The 16,640-nt window shown below is 46.2% G+C and overlaps 1 protein-coding gene across 2 annotated transcripts in view; it reads left to right on the top strand.

Annotated features, from left to right (window-relative positions):
• LOC126188487 (beta-mannosidase) overlaps positions 1-16,640 on the top strand; it is a 253,080-nt gene that overhangs the window by 217,623 nt on the left and 18,817 nt on the right. For both annotated transcript variants that reach the window (XM_049930100.1, XM_049930094.1), the window contains 3 exons: positions 15,655-15,932; positions 16,023-16,170; positions 16,290-16,501. In XM_049930100.1, coding sequence (XP_049786057.1) covers positions 15,655-15,932; positions 16,023-16,170; positions 16,290-16,501 — 638 coding nt within the window. The remainder of the gene's footprint in view (positions 1-15,654; positions 15,933-16,022; positions 16,171-16,289; positions 16,502-16,640) is intronic.

The raw sequence follows: 16,640 nt of genomic DNA, 5'->3' as shown, positions 1-16,640 counted from the left end.
AAACAAACACAAACACACACACAAAAATCCAGCTTTCGCAACCAACGGCCGCCCCGCCAGGAAAGAGGGAAGGAGAAGGAAAGACAAAAGGATATGGGTTTCAAGGGAGAGGGCAAGGAGCCACTCCAATCCCGGGAGCGGAAAGACCCACCCTAAGGGGAAAAAAGGACAGGTATACACTCGCACACACACACATATCCATCCATACATACAAGACACAAGCAGACATTTGTAAAGGCGAAGAGTTTGGGCAGAGATGTCAGTCGGGACGGAAGTACAGAGGCAAAGATGATGTTGAAAGACAGGTGAGGTATGAGAGGCGGCAGATTGAAATTAGAAATTAGCGGAGATTGAGGCCTGGCGGATAGCGAGATGAGAGGATATGCTGAAGGGCAAGTTCCCATCTCCGGAGTTCAGACAGGTTGGTGTTAGTGGGAAGTATCCAGATAACCCGGACGGTGTAACACTGTGCCAAGATGTGCTGGCCGTGCACCAAGGCATGTTTAGCCACAGGGTGATCCTCATTGCCAACAAACACTGTCTGCCTGTGTCCATTCATGCGAATGGACAGTTTGTTGCTGGTCATTCCCACATAGAACGCTTCACAGTGTAGGCAGGTCAGTTGGTAAATCACGTGGGTGCTTTCACACGTGGCTCTGCCTTTGATCGTGTACACCTTCCGGGTTACAGGACTGGAATAGGTGGTGGTGGGAGGGTGCATGGGACAGGTTTTACACCGGGGGCGGTTACAGGGGTAGGAGCCAGAGGGTAGGGAAGGTGGTTTGGGGATTTCATAGGGATGAACTAAGAGGTTACGAAGGTTAGGTGGACGGCGGAAAGACACTCTTGGTGGAGTGGGGAGGATTTCATGAAGGATGGATCTCATTTCAGGGCAGGATTTGAGGAAGTCGTATCCCTGCTGGAGAGTCACATTCAGAATCTGATCCAGTCCCGGAAAGTACCCTGTCACAAGTGGGGCACTTCTGGGGTTCTTCTGTGGAAGGTTCCGGGTTTGAGGAGATGAGGAAGTGGCTCTGGTTATTTGCTTCTGTACCAGGTCGGGAGGGTAGTTACGGGATGCAAAAGCTGTTTTCAGGTTGTTGGTGTAATGATTCAAGGATTCCGGACTGGAGCAGATTCGTTTGCCACGAAGACCTAGGCTGTAGGGAAGGGACCGTTTGATGTGGAATGGGTGGCAGCTGTCATAATGGAGGTACTGTTGCTTGTTGGTGGGTTTGATGTGGACGGACGTGTGAAGCTGGCCATTGGACAGGTGGAGGTCAACGTCAAGGAAAGTGGCATGGGATTTAGAGTAGGACCAGGTGAATCTGATGGAACCAAAGGAGTTGAGGTTGGAGAGGAAATTCTGGAGTTCTTCTTCACTGTGAGTCCAGATCATGAAGATGTCATCAATAAATCTGTACCAAACTTTGGGTTGGCAGGCCTGGGTAACCAAGAAGGCTTCCTCTAAGCGACCCATGAATAGGTTGGCGTACGAGGGGGCCATCCTGGTACCCATGGCTGTTCCCTTTAATTGTTGGTATGTCTGGCCTTCAAAAGTGAAGAAGTTGTGGGTCAGGATGAAGCTGGCTAAGGTAATGAGGAAAGAGGTTTTAGGTAGGGCGGCAGGTGATCGGCGTGAAAGGAAGTGCTCCATCGCAGCGAGGCCCTGGACATGTGGAATATTTGTGTATAAGGAAGTGGCATCAATGGTTACAAGGATGGTTTCCGGGGGTAACAGACTGGGTAGGGATTCCAGGCGTTCGAGAAAGTGGTTGGTGTCTTTGATGAAGGATGGGAGACTGCATGTAATGGGTTGAAGGTGTTGATCTACGTAGGCAGAGATGCGTTCTGTGGGGGCTTGGTAACCAGCTACAATGGGACGGCCGGGATGATTGGGTTTGTGAATTTTGGGAAGAAGGTAGAAGGTAGGGGTGCGGGGTGTTGGTGGGGTCAGGAGGTTGATGGAGTCAGGTGAAAGGTTTTGTAGGGGGCCTAAGGTTCTGAGGATTCCTTGAAGCTCCGCCTGGACATCAGGAATGGGATTACCATGGCAAACTTTGTAAGTAGTGTTGTCTGAAAGCTGACGCAGTCCCTCAGCCACGTACTCCCGACGATCAAGTACCACAGTCGTGGAACCCTTGTCCGCCGGAAGAATGACGATGGATTGGTCAGCCTTCAGATCACGGATAGCCTGGGCTTCAGCAGTGGTGATGTTGGGAGTAGGATTAAGGTTTTTTAAGAAGGATTGAGAGGCAAGGCTGGAAGTCAGAAATTCCTGGAAGGTTAGGAGAGGGTGATTTTGAGGAAGAGGAGGTGGGTCTCGCTGTGACGGAGGACGGAACTGTTCCAGGCATGGTTCAATTTGGATAGTATCTTGGGGAGTTGGATCATTAGGAGTAGGATTAGGATCATTTTTCTTCGTGGCAAAGTGATATTTCCAGCAGAGAGTACGGGTGTAGGACAGTAAATCTTTGACAAGGGCTGTTTGGTTAAATCTGGGAGTGGGGCTGAAGGTGAGGCCTTTGGATAGGACAGAGGTTTCGGACTGGGAGAGAGGTTTGGAGGAGAGGTTAACTACTGAATTGGGGTGTTGTGGTTCCAGATTGTGTTGATTGGAATTTTGAGGTTTTGGAGGGAGTGGAGCTGGAAGTGGGAGATTGAGTAGATGGGAGAGACTGGGTTTGTGTGCAATGAGAGGAGGTTGAGGTTTGCTGGAATGGTTGTGAAGGGTGAGTGAGTTGCCTTTCCGGAGGTGGGAAACCAGGAGATTGGATAGTTTTTTAAGGTGGAGGGTGGCATGCTGTTCTAATTTGCGGTTGGCCTGTAGGAGGATGCTCTGAACAACCGGTGTGGATGTGGGAGAGGAAAGATTGAGGACTTTTATTAGGGACAGGAGTTGATGGGTGTGTTGATTGGCTGAGTGGATGTGTAGGTGAAGGATTAGGTGGGTGAGGGCAATGGATTGTTCGGTTTGGAACTGGTATAGGGACTGATGGAAAGAAGGGTTGCAGCCAGAGATGGGAACTTTAAGTGTGAGGCCTTTGGGGGTGATGCCAAATGTCAGACAAGCCTGAGAAAATAAAATATGGGAGTGTAATCTGGCTAGGGCGAAGGCATGTTTGCGGAGGGAATGTAAATAAAACTTAATGGGGTCGTTGTGGAGGTGTTGTGAGGGTGACATGGTACTAGAAGGTGGAAAGTGGAAACGAGGCTGAAAATATATATATATATATATATATATTTGGAGGGAAGGATGATGAGACTTGCCGGGCGGGGGCGCTGGCGGGTCGATGGACGCGCAGGCGGACACAAGCATGCACGCGGAGTCTGGCTTTCGCGGCCAACGGTTGCCTCGTCGGGGGGGAGGGAGGGAGAGGGAAGGACGGGGGGATTGGGTTTTGGGGGAGGGGGTGGGGAGTCGTTCCGGTCCCGGGAGCGGGGGGACTTGCCTTGGGGGGGGGAAGGGACGGGTGTGCACTCGCGCGCGCACACACGCATGTCCGTCCGTCCATGCGGGACGCGGGCGGACGTTTGTAAAGGCAAACTCTTTGCCTTTACAAGTGTCTGCTTGTGTCTTGTATGGATGGATGGATGTGTGTGTGTGTGCGCGCGGGTGTGTGCCTGTCCTTTTTTCCCCCTAAGGTGAGTCTTTCCGCTCCCGGGATTGGAATGGCTCCTTGCCCTCTCCCTTGAAACCCAATCCTTTTGTCTTTCCTTCTCCTTCCCTCTTTCCTGACGGGGCGGCCGTTGGTTGCGAGGGCTAGATTTTTGTGTGTATGTTTGTGTTTGTTTGTGTGTCTGTCGACCTGCCAGCGCTTTTGTTTGGTGGGTCTCATCATCTTTCTTTTTAATTATATTTTTCCCACGTGGAATGTTTCCCTCTATTATATTCATATCATTAATTTGAACCCAACAATCACGTTTGTTATTGTTATTGTTATTGTCACTGTTACATTTCGTAGTCTTTTCTGTCATCTTATTTCCTCCTTCTGTTTTTGCCAGCAGTTTTACTTTCTATTCACCTTCTCCTTTTTTGCCGTAATCCAGTATACAATTTTATCCCGCCGATATATACTCAATTATACGTAATAATACGTAACCCACTTCCAAACCATAACCAAAAATTTTTTTTTCCGCTTTCAACACTACCGCTGCTATAAAATCCGCCGTTTCCAGTTCACAAACAGTTCCTTTCAGCTATTAAACAACCTTTTCGGCCAGTTTTAATATCTTTTGCTTTATTTCCGTTTTTCTCACATCATCGATCATTTTTAGCCGCTTCCCACAGGTTTTAACGTCATTATTTCTTCATCAGACAATTGTTAGCTTCATTTCCATAATTTGCCACCACCAAACCACCCTTTTAATACATCCTCACGTAGTTTTTTCGAAATTTTCCCGCATTTCTCCACCCTTTAACGTGTTTTGGCGGCAACACAACCACCTAACCTTTATGCACATCATTATCTACCTACACAAGTTCACCATAGGATCAACATAGCCCAGCTCTAACCAACGCTTTTTCGCCTTTTTTCACACCAGATCTCCATATGATTTCTAGTTTTACCTTTATCTCTCCCCATATTTTTTTTTTTTTTTTTTTTTTTTTTTTTTTTTTTTTTTTTTTTTCAGCCTCGTTTCCACTTTCCACCTTCTAGTACCATGTCACCCTCACAACACCTCCACAACGACCCCATTAAGTTTTATTTACATTCCCTCCGCAAACATGCCTTCGCCCTAGCCAGATTACACTCCCATATTTTATTTTCTCAGGCTTGTCTGACATTTGGCATCACCCCCAAAGGCCTCACACTTAAAGTTCCCATCTCTGGCTGCAACCCTTCTTTCCATCAGTCCCTATACCAGTTCCAAACCGAACAATCCATTGCCCTCACCCACCTAATCCTTCACCTACACATCCACTCAGCCAATCAACACACCCATCAACTCCTGTCCCTAATAAAAGTCCTCAATCTTTCCTCTCCCACATCCACACCGGTTGTTCAGAGCATCCTCCTACAGGCCAACCGCAAATTAGAACAGCATGCCACCCTCCACCTTAAAAAACTATCCAATCTCCTGGTTTCCCACCTCCGGAAAGGCAACTCACTCACCCTTCACAACCATTCCAGCAAACCTCAACCTCCTCTCATTGCACACAAACCCAGTCTCTCCCATCTACTCAATCTCCCACTTCCAGCTCCACTCCCTCCAAAACCTCAAAATTCCAATCAACACAATCTGGAACCACAACACCCCAATTCAGTAGTTAACCTCTCCTCCAAACCTCTCTCCCAGTCCGAAACCTCTGTCCTATCCAAAGGCCTCACCTTCAGCCCCACTCCCAGATTTAACCAAACAGCCCTTGTCAAAGATTTACTGTCCTACACCCGTACTCTCTGCTGGAAATATCACTTTGCCACGAAGAAAAATGATCCTAATCCTACTCCTAATGATCCAACTCCCCAAGATACTATCCAAATTGAACCATGCCTGGAACAGTTCCGTCCTCCGTCACAGCGAGACCCACCTCCTCTTCCTCAAAATCACCCTCTCCTAACCTTCCAGGAATTTCTGACTTCCAGCCTTGCCTCTCAATCCTTCTTAAAAAACCTTAATCCTACTCCCAACATCACCACTGCTGAAGCCCAGGCTATCCGTGATCTGAAGGCTGACCAATCCATCGTCATTCTTCCAGCGGACAAGGGTTCCACGACTGTGGTACTTGATCGTCGGGAGTACGTGGCTGAGGGACTGCGTCAGCTTTCAGACAACACTACTTACAAAGTTTGCCATGGTAATCCCATTCCTGATGTCCAGGCGGAGCTTCAAGGAATCCTCAGAACCTTAGGCCCCCTACAAAACCTTTCACCTGACTCCATCAACCTCCTGACCCCACCAACACCCCGCACCCCTACCTTCTACCTTCTTCCCAAAATTCACAAACCCAATCATCCCGGCCGTCCCATTGTAGCTGGTTACCAAGCCCCCACAGAACGCATCTCTGCCTACGTAGATCAACACCTTCAACCCATTACATGCAGTCTCCCATCCTTCATCAAAGACACCAACCACTTTCTCGAACGCCTGGAATCCCTACCCAGTCTGTTACCCCCGGAAACCATCCTTGTAACCATTGATGCCACTTCCTTATACACAAATATTCCACATGTCCAGGGCCTCGCTGCGATGGAGCACTTCCTTTCACGCCGATCACCTGCCGCCCTACCTAAAACCTCTTTCCTCATTACCTTAGCCAGCTTCATCCTGACCCACAACTTCTTCACTTTTGAAGGCCAGACATACCAACAATTAAAGGGAACAGCCATGGGTACCAGGATGGCCCCCTCGTACGCCAACCTATTCATGGGTCGCTTAGAGGAAGCCTTCTTGGTTACCCAGGCCTGCCAACCCAAAGTTTGGTACAGATTTATTGATGACATCTTCATGATCTGGACTCACAGTGAAGAAGAACTCCAGAATTTCCTCTCCAACCTCAACTCCTTTGGTTCCATCAGATTCACCTGGTCCTACTCTAAATCCCATGCCACTTTCCTTGACGTTGACCTCCACCTGTCCAATGGCCAGCTTCACACGTCCGTCCACATCAAACCCACCAACAAGCAACAGTACCTCCATTATGACAGCTGCCACCCATTCCACATCAAACGGTCCCTTCCCTACAGCCTAGGTCTTCGTGGCAAACGAATCTGCTCCAGTCCGGAATCCTTGAATCATTACACCAACAACCTGAAAACAGCTTTTGCATCCCGTAACTACCCTCCCGACCTGGTACAGAAGCAAATAACCAGAGCCACTTCCTCATCTCCTCAAACCCGGAACCTTCCACAGAAGAACCCCAGAAGTGCCCCACTTGTGACAGGGTACTTTCCGGGACTGGATCAGATTCTGAATGTGACTCTCCAGCAGGGATACGACTTCCTCAAATCCTGCCCTGAAATGAGATCCATCCTTCATGAAATCCTCCCCACTCCACCAAGAGTGTCTTTCCGCCGTCCACCTAACCTTCGTAACCTCTTAGTTCATCCCTATGAAATCCCCAAACCACCTTCCCTACCCTCTGGCTCCTACCCCTGTAACCGCCCCCGGTGTAAAACCTGTCCCATGCACCCTCCCACCACCACCTATTCCAGTCCTGTAACCCGGAAGGTGTACACGATCAAAGGCAGAGCCACGTGTGAAAGCACCCACGTGATTTACCAACTGACCTGCCTACACTGTGAAGCGTTCTATGTGGGAATGACCAGCAACAAACTGTCCATTCGCATGAATGGACACAGGCAGACAGTGTTTGTTGGCAATGAGGATCACCCTGTGGCTAAACATGCCTTGGTGCACGGCCAGCACATCTTGGCACAGTGTTACACCGTCCGGGTTATCTGGATACTTCCCACTAACACCAACCTGTCTGAACTCCGGAGATGGGAACTTGCCCTTCAGCATATCCTCTCATCTCGCTATCCGCCAGGCCTCAATCTCCGCTAATTTCTAATTTCAATCTGCCGCCTCTCATACCTCACCTGTCTTTCAACATCATCTTTGCCTCTGTACTTCCGTCCCGACTGACATCTCTGCCCAAACTCTTCGCCTTTACAAATGTCTGCTTGTGTCTTGTATGTATGGATGGATATGTGTGTGTGTGCGAGTGTATACCTGTCCTTTTTTCCCCTTAGGGTGGGTCTTTCCGCTCCCGGGATTGGAGTGGCTCCTTGCCCTCTCCCTTGAAACCCATATCCTTTTGTCTTTCCTTCTCCTTCCCTCTTTCCTGGCGGGGCGGCCGTTGGTTGCGAAAGCTGGATTTTTGTGTGTGTGTTTGTGTTTGTTTGTGTGTCTGTCGGCCTGCCAGCGCTTTTGTTTGGTGGGTCTCATCATCTTTCTTTTTAATTATATATATATATATATATATATATATATATATATATATATATATATTGGAGGGAAGGATGATGAGACTTACCAGGCGGAGGCGCTGGCGGGTCGATGGACGCGCAGGCGGACACAAACATGCACGCGGAGTCTGGCTTTCGCGACCAACGGTTGCCTCGTCGGGGGGGAGGGAGGGAGAGGGAAGGACGGAGGGATTGGGTTTTTTGGGGGAGGGGGTGGGGAGTCGTTCCGGTCCCGGGAGCGGAAGGACTTGCCTTGGGGGGAGGAAGGGACGGGTGTACACTCGCGCGCGCACACACGCATGTCCATCCGTCCATGCGGGACGCGGGCGGACGTTTGTAAAGGCAAACTCTTTGCCTTTACAAGTGTCTGCTTGTGTCTTGTATGGATGGATGGATGTGTGTGTGTGTGCGCGCGGGTGTGTGCCTGTCCTTTTTTCCCCCTAAGGTAAGTCTTTCCGCTCCCGGGATTGGAATGACTCCTTACCCTCTCCCTTAAAACCCAATCCTTTTGTCTTTCCTTCTCCTTCCCTCTTTCCTGACGAGGCAACCGTTGGTTGCGAAAGCTAGATTTTTGTGTGTATGTTTGTGTTTGTTTGTGTGTCTGTCGACCTGCCAGCGCTTTTGTTTGGTGGGTCTCATCATCTTTCTTTTTAATTATATTTTTCCCACGTGGAATGTTTCCCTCTATTATATTCATATCATTAATTTGAACCCAACAATCACGTTTGTTATTGTTATTGTTATTGTCACTGTTACATTTCGTAGTCTTTTCTGTCATCTTATTTCCTCCTTCTGTTTTTGCCAGCAGTTTTACTTTCTATTCACCTTCTCCTTTTTTGCCGTAATCCAGTATACAATTTTATCCCGCCGATATATACTCAATTATACGTAATAATACGTAACCCACTTCCAAACCATAACCAAAAATTTTTTTTTCCGCTTTCAACACTACCGCTGCTATAAAATCCGCCGTTTCCAGTTCACAAACAGTTCCTTTCAGCTATTAAACAACCTTTTCGGCCAGTTTTAATATCTTTTGCTTTATTTCCGTTTTTCTCACATCATCGATCATTTTTAGCCGCTTCCCACAGGTTTTAACGTCATTATTTCTTCATCAGACAATTGTTAGCTTCATTTCCATAATTTGCCACCACCAAACCACCCTTTTAATACATCCTCACGTAGTTTTTTCGAAATTTTCCCGCATTTCTCCACCCTTTAACGTGTTTTGGCGGCAACACAACCACCTAACCTTTATGCACATCATTATCTACCTACACAAGTTCACCATAGGATCAACATAGCCCAGCTCTAACCAACGCTTTTTCGCCTTTTTTCACACCAGATCTCCATATGATTTCTAGTTTTACCTTTATCTCTCCCCATATTTTTTTTTTTTTTTTTTTTTTTTTTTTTTTTTTTTTTTTTTTTTTTTCAGCCTCGTTTCCACTTTCCACCTTCTAGTACCATGTCACCCTCACAACACCTCCACAACGACCCCATTAAGTTTTATTTACATTCCCTCCGCAAACATGCCTTCGCCCTAGCCAGATTACACTCCCATATTTTATTTTCTCAGGCTTGTCTGACATTTGGCATCACCCCCAAAGGCCTCACACTTAAAGTTCCCATCTCTGGCTGCAACCCTTCTTTCCATCAGTCCCTATACCAGTTCCAAACCGAACAATCCATTGCCCTCACCCACCTAATCCTTCACCTACACATCCACTCAGCCAATCAACACACCCATCAACTCCTGTCCCTAATAAAAGTCCTCAATCTTTCCTCTCCCACATCCACACCGGTTGTTCAGAGCATCCTCCTACAGGCCAACCGCAAATTAGAACAGCATGCCACCCTCCACCTTAAAAAACTATCCAATCTCCTGGTTTCCCACCTCCGGAAAGGCAACTCACTCACCCTTCACAACCATTCCAGCAAACCTCAACCTCCTCTCATTGCACACAAACCCAGTCTCTCCCATCTACTCAATCTCCCACTTCCAGCTCCACTCCCTCCAAAACCTCAAAATTCCAATCAACACAATCTGGAACCACAACACCCCAATTCAGTAGTTAACCTCTCCTCCAAACCTCTCTCCCAGTCCGAAACCTCTGTCCTATCCAAAGGCCTCACCTTCAGCCCCACTCCCAGATTTAACCAAACAGCCCTTGTCAAAGATTTACTGTCCTACACCCGTACTCTCTGCTGGAAATATCACTTTGCCACGAAGAAAAATGATCCTAATCCTACTCCTAATGATCCAACTCCCCAAGATACTATCCAAATTGAACCATGCCTGGAACAGTTCCGTCCTCCGTCACAGCGAGACCCACCTCCTCTTCCTCAAAATCACCCTCTCCTAACCTTCCAGGAATTTCTGACTTCCAGCCTTGCCTCTCAATCCTTCTTAAAAAACCTTAATCCTACTCCCAACATCACCACTGCTGAAGCCCAGGCTATCCGTGATCTGAAGGCTGACCAATCCATCGTCATTCTTCCGGCGGACAAGGGTTCCACGACTGTGGTACTTGATCGTCGGGAGTACGTGGCTGAGGGACTGCGTCAGCTTTCAGACAACACTACTTACAAAGTTTGCCATGGTAATCCCATTCCTGATGTCCAGGCGGAGCTTCAAGGAATCCTCAGAACCTTAGGCCCCCTACAAAACCTTTCACCTGACTCCATCAACCTCCTGACCCCACCAACACCCCGCACCCCTACCTTCTACCTTCTTCCCAAAATTCACAAACCCAATCATCCCGGCCGTCCCATTGTAGCTGGTTACCAAGCCCCCACAGAACGCATCTCTGCCTACGTAGATCAACACCTTCAACCCATTACATGCAGTCTCCCATCCTTCATCAAAGACACCAACCACTTTCTCGAACGCCTGGAATCCCTACCCAGTCTGTTACCCCCGGAAACCATCCTTGTAACCATTGATGCCACTTCCTTATACACAAATATTCCACATGTCCAGGGCCTCGCTGCGATGGAGCACTTCCTTTCACGCCGATCACCTGCCGCCCTACCTAAAACCTCTTTCCTCATTACCTTAGCCAGCTTCATCCTGACCCACAACTTCTTCACTTTTGAAGGCCAGACATACCAACAATTAAAGGGAACAGCCATGGGTACCAGGATGGCCCCCTCGTACGCCAACCTATTCATGGGTCGCTTAGAGGAAGCCTTCTTGGTTACCCAGGCCTGCCAACCCAAAGTTTGGTACAGATTTATTGATGACATCTTCATGATCTGGACTCACAGTGAAGAAGAACTCCAGAATTTCCTCTCCAACCTCAACTCCTTTGGTTCCATCAGATTCACCTGGTCCTACTCTAAATCCCATGCCACTTTCCTTGACGTTGACCTCCACCTGTCCAATGGCCAGCTTCACACGTCCGTCCACATCAAACCCACCAACAAGCAACAGTACCTCCATTATGACAGCTGCCACCCATTCCACATCAAACGGTCCCTTCCCTACAGCCTAGGTCTTCGTGGCAAACGAATCTGCTCCAGTCCGGAATCCTTGAATCATTACACCAACAACCTGAAAACAGCTTTTGCATCCCGTAACTACCCTCCCGACCTGGTACAGAAGCAAATAACCAGAGCCACTTCCTCATCTCCTCAAACCCGGAACCTTCCACAGAAGAACCCCAGAAGTGCCCCACTTGTGACAGGGTACTTTCCGGGACTGGATCAGATTCTGAATGTGACTCTCCAGCAGGGATACGACTTCCTCAAATCCTGCCCTGAAATGAGATCCATCCTTCATGAAATCCTCCCCACTCCACCAAGAGTGTCTTTCCGCCGTCCACCTAACCTTCGTAACCTCTTAGTTCATCCCTATGAAATCCCCAAACCACCTTCCCTACCCTCTGGCTCCTACCCCTGTAACCGCCCCCGGTGTAAAACCTGTCCCATGCACCCTCCCACCACCACCTATTCCAGTCCTGTAACCCGGAAGGTGTACACGATCAAAGGCAGAGCCACGTGTGAAAGCACCCACGTGATTTACCAACTGACCTGCCTACACTGTGAAGCGTTCTATGTGGGAATGACCAGCAACAAACTGTCCATTCGCATGAATGGACACAGGCAGACAGTGTTTGTTGGCAATGAGGATCACCCTGTGGCTAAACATGCCTTGGTGCACGGCCAGCACATCTTGGCACAGTGTTACACCGTCCGGGTTATCTGGATACTTCCCACTAACACCAACCTGTCTGAACTCCGGAGATGGGAACTTGCCCTTCAGCATATCCTCTCATCTCGCTATCCGCCAGGCCTCAATCTCCGCTAATTTCTAATTTCAATCTGCCGCCTCTCATACCTCACCTGTCTTTCAACATCATCTTTGCCTCTGTACTTCCGTCCCGACTGACATCTCTGCCCAAACTCTTCGCCTTTACAAATGTCTGCTTGTGTCTTGTATGTATGGATGGATATGTGTGTGTGTGCGAGTGTATACCTGTCCTTTTTTCCCCTTAGGGTGGGTCTTTCCGCTCCCGGGATTGGAGTGGCTCCTTGCCCTCTCCCTTGAAACCCATATCCTTTTGTCTTTCCTTCTCCTTCCCTCTTTCCTGGCGGGGCGGCCGTTGGTTGCGAAAGCTGGATTTTTGTGTGTGTGTTTGTGTTTGTTTGTGTGTCTGTCGGCCTGCCAGCGCTTTTGTTTGGTGGGTCTCATCATCTTTCTTTTTAATTATATATATATATATATATATATATATATATATATATATATATATATTTGGAGGGAAGGATGATGAGACTTACCAGGCGGAGGCGCTGGCGGGTCGATGGACGCGCAGGCGGACACAAACATGCACGCGGAGTCTGGCTTTCGCGACCAACGGTTGCCTCGTCGGGGGGGAGGGAGGGAGAGGGAAGGACGGAGGGATTGGGTTTTGGGGGAGGGGGTGGGGAGTCGTTCCGGTCCCGGGAGCGGAAGGACTTGCCTTGGGGGGAGGAAGGGACGGGTGTACACTCGCGCGCGCACACACGCATGTCCATCCGTCCATGCGGGACGCGGGCGGACGTTTGTAAAGGCAAACTCTTTGCCTTTACAAGTGTCTGCTTGTGTCTTGTATGGATGGATGGATGTGTGTGTGTGTGCGCGCGGGTGTGTGCCTGTCCTTTTTTCCCCCTAAGGTAAGTCTTTCCGCTCCCGGGATTGGAATGACTCCTTACCCTCTCCCTTAAAACCCAATCCTTTTGTCTTTCCTTCTCCTTCCCTCTTTCCTGACGAGGCAACCGTTGGTTGCGAAAGCTAGATTTTTGTGTGTATGTTTGTGTTTGTTTGTGTGTCTATCGACCTGCCAGCGCTTTTGTTTGGTAAGTCTCATCATCTTTCTTTTTAATTATATTTTTCCCACGTGGAATGTTTCCCTCTATTATATTCATATATATATATATATATATATATGTTGAACAAAAGCACTGGCAGGTCGATAGACACACAAACAAAGACAAACATACACACAAAATTCTAGCTTTCGCAACCAACGGTTGCCTCGTCAGGAAAGAGGGAAGGAGAAGGAAAGACAAACTTAAAACCCATATCCTTTTGTCTTTCCTTCTCCTTCCCTCTTTCCTGACGAGGCAACCGTTGGTTGCGAAAGCTAGAATTTTGTGTGTATGTTTGTGTTTGTTTGTGTGTCTATCGACCTGCCAGCGCTTTTGTTCGGTAAGTCTCATCATCTTTCTTTTTAAATATATTTTTCCCACGTGGAATGTTTCCCTCTATTATATATATATATATATATATATGATGTGACTTACCAAATGAAAGTGCTGGCAGGTCGACAGACACACAAACGAACACAAACATACACACAAAATTCAAGCTTTCGCAACAAACTGTTGCCTCATCAGGAAAGAGGGAAGGAGAGGGAAAGACGAAAGGATGTGGGTTTTAAGGGAGAGGGTAAGGAGTCATTCCAGTCCCGGGAGCGGAAAGACTTACCTTAGGGGGAAAAAGGGATGGGTATACACACGCACACACACACATATCCATCCACACAAATACAGACACAAGCAGACATATTTAAAGACAAAGAAATATATATATATATCACACACACTAAAGTCCATATGCACTTAATTGTAAACTTAACGTGTTGTTGCTATTACTAATATTGTTAGCATTAGTATGCATACATATGGTGTATCATAAGTGCATATTGTGCAATTGGTTCATCTGTTATTAAGTTTTATGAACTATTATGGTTAAAAACTTTATAACTTTTAAAATATATAGTTTAGAACCAAGGTTAAAGTTGCAACAAGCATGTCTTATTGTTGCAATTTCTGATTGTCCCACAATGGCTGTGATGAGTCATGGACTCCAAGCATGTCTGTGTCCTCTTCTCTTTTCATAATATTGCCTTCAGGTCCATTTCCCTTGTATAGCCCCTGTATATACTCCTTCCACTTTTCAACTTTCACTTCTTTACTTATTCTAGTTTCCCATCTGAGCTCTTAATATTCATACAGCTGCTTCTATTTTTTTCTCCAAGGACTCTTTAATTTTCCTGTAAGTCGTATCTATGTTTCTCTTAGTTGTATATGCTTATATAATCTTACATTTGTCCTCTAGCTTTTCCTTCTTAGATTGACTTCCTGTTAATCTCATGTTTTAAACGTATTATTCTCTTTTGCCTGCTTTATATTTTCTCATTTCATCAATATCTCCTGTGATATCCAAAGATTTCCACATTTTACCTATTTGATCCTCTGCTCACTTCACTATTTCATCTCTCAGACCTACCCATTTGTTTTCTATTGTATTCTTTTCCCCATTTTAGTCAATCTTTGCTTAATGATCCCTCTGAATCTGCGCTTACTCTGCTTCTTTCTACTTAGTCAGGTCCTATCTCCTTAATTTTCTGCCTTTTTGTAATTACTTCAGTTTTAAACTACAGTTCATAACCTATGATTGAACTCTCTCAAAATTTGGTGTACAAGTAGTTACTTGCAACAAGCGTAGCACACTTTAGGATCATCCACTGGAGAAGGATTCACATTCTAGGGACCATTGTCCAATGCAGAGGCATGTTAACAAGATTTCATGGTTTCTTAGTGGCTGGGAGGAGTTGTGGTACTGATGGTAGTAAGATCCATCGGTTGAAACTTATTGTGTCTCATTTACAACACTTTTTCATCTAAAGACATGTGGCCCTGAGTAGTACATGTATGGGAACAGTGTACCACAGCAGGTTGTTGCAAGCTCCCCTGGCTGCAGCATGCTCCTGTCCAGTGTTCCAATTTCACGCATGTTCAGGTACTCATCAGAATATTACATCTCATCCTAACTGCTGAAGGTAAGGAAAGGAGTTCTGGGCTGCTGTCTCAGCTGGGTACACGCACTGGTTGGATTGAAGTGCACTCATATAGTTGAAATAAATGAGGTATATTGTTACTTGAACTTCTTTCATCTCTTCCAGTGCTCTCAAGATTGCTTGTCTCTCAGCATCAGGCATCATGGGCTCATACAGTAACTGGCTCTTGATTATGTATTTAAAGAAACTACAAATCACTGGAAGTTGTCCTCCTGTGATTAGGGTAGACTGGAAAATAATCATGACATTTTAATTCGAAAATGTAGTCAAGGATATATTCCCATTTGTACTGCAGTATTTCTAAATTCTGAAATATTAAGCTTTTTAAGACAACAATTTTTCAAAAGATTCTTACTTTTTCAGTGATAGCTAACCACAATTATTTGTTTCAGTGCACTATTATAATTACATGCTGGATGGATGGGATCCAAACATCTACCCAGTTCCACGGTTTGCATCTGAATATGGTTTCCAGTCACTCCCATCATTTTACACAATAATGTCAGTGTCTGAACCAACAGATTGGAGTGTGGATAGTGATTTAATGCAGAACCGCCAGCATCACTTAGGAGGCTACCAAGAGATGGTAATAGAGATGAATAAACACCTCCCATTACCTGTTAATTACAGCACTGAAGAAAACTTTCACACTTATATTTACTTTAGCCAGGTTTGTTTCCTTATTAATGAGATGTAGTTTCTTATTGAATTACAAGCAGTATTTCATGATAATGACTTGTATAATGGGTTATCTTTACAGATAAATCAAGCAATGTCAACAAAAGTACAAACAGAACATTACAGAAGATGGCGCAGCTCTTTAAAGGAGTCTGGGGAAGGATACACAATGGGAGCTCTATACTGGCAGTTAAATGATGTATGGGAAGCACCATCTTGGTCATCCATTGGTGAGGCAAATGCTGTCTACTTGTAATTGTAGTTTATTGGTCAATAGACATTGCTTGATTTTTTTACATTCATGAAAATACTGAAATTGTGCTGATCTATCGTATTAAATGTTTAACAGATTTCTTAGACAAATGGAAAATGTTACACTACTATGCAAGGGATTTTTTCTCTGATATCTTAGTGTCAGCATATGTGACAAGTTCTGGAGCAGTTTCTGTAAGTGTCACTTCAGATAAACTGGAAGACATTGACACTGCATTCCTAAGTATACATACATATCGATGGAGTAATTTCACACCTTTGAGCACTGTTTCAACAAACTGTTCTGTGGTATGTAAATGTCTTATTTTTCAACTAATATAGGCATTAATTGTCTTTTTTGATCTTTCTATATTTACTTATGATTATACATATAATAACCACTCACTTTCTCTGATGTGTTTGTTTTCTAGAGAATTGTAAATTCGTA

The sequence above is a fragment of the Schistocerca cancellata genome, chromosome 1, assembly GCF_023864275.1.
Source record: "Schistocerca cancellata isolate TAMUIC-IGC-003103 chromosome 1, iqSchCanc2.1, whole genome shotgun sequence".
Classification (NCBI taxonomy): Eukaryota; Metazoa; Arthropoda; class Insecta; order Orthoptera; family Acrididae; genus Schistocerca; species Schistocerca cancellata.
This window is presented reverse-complemented; position numbering and strand designations above follow the sequence as displayed.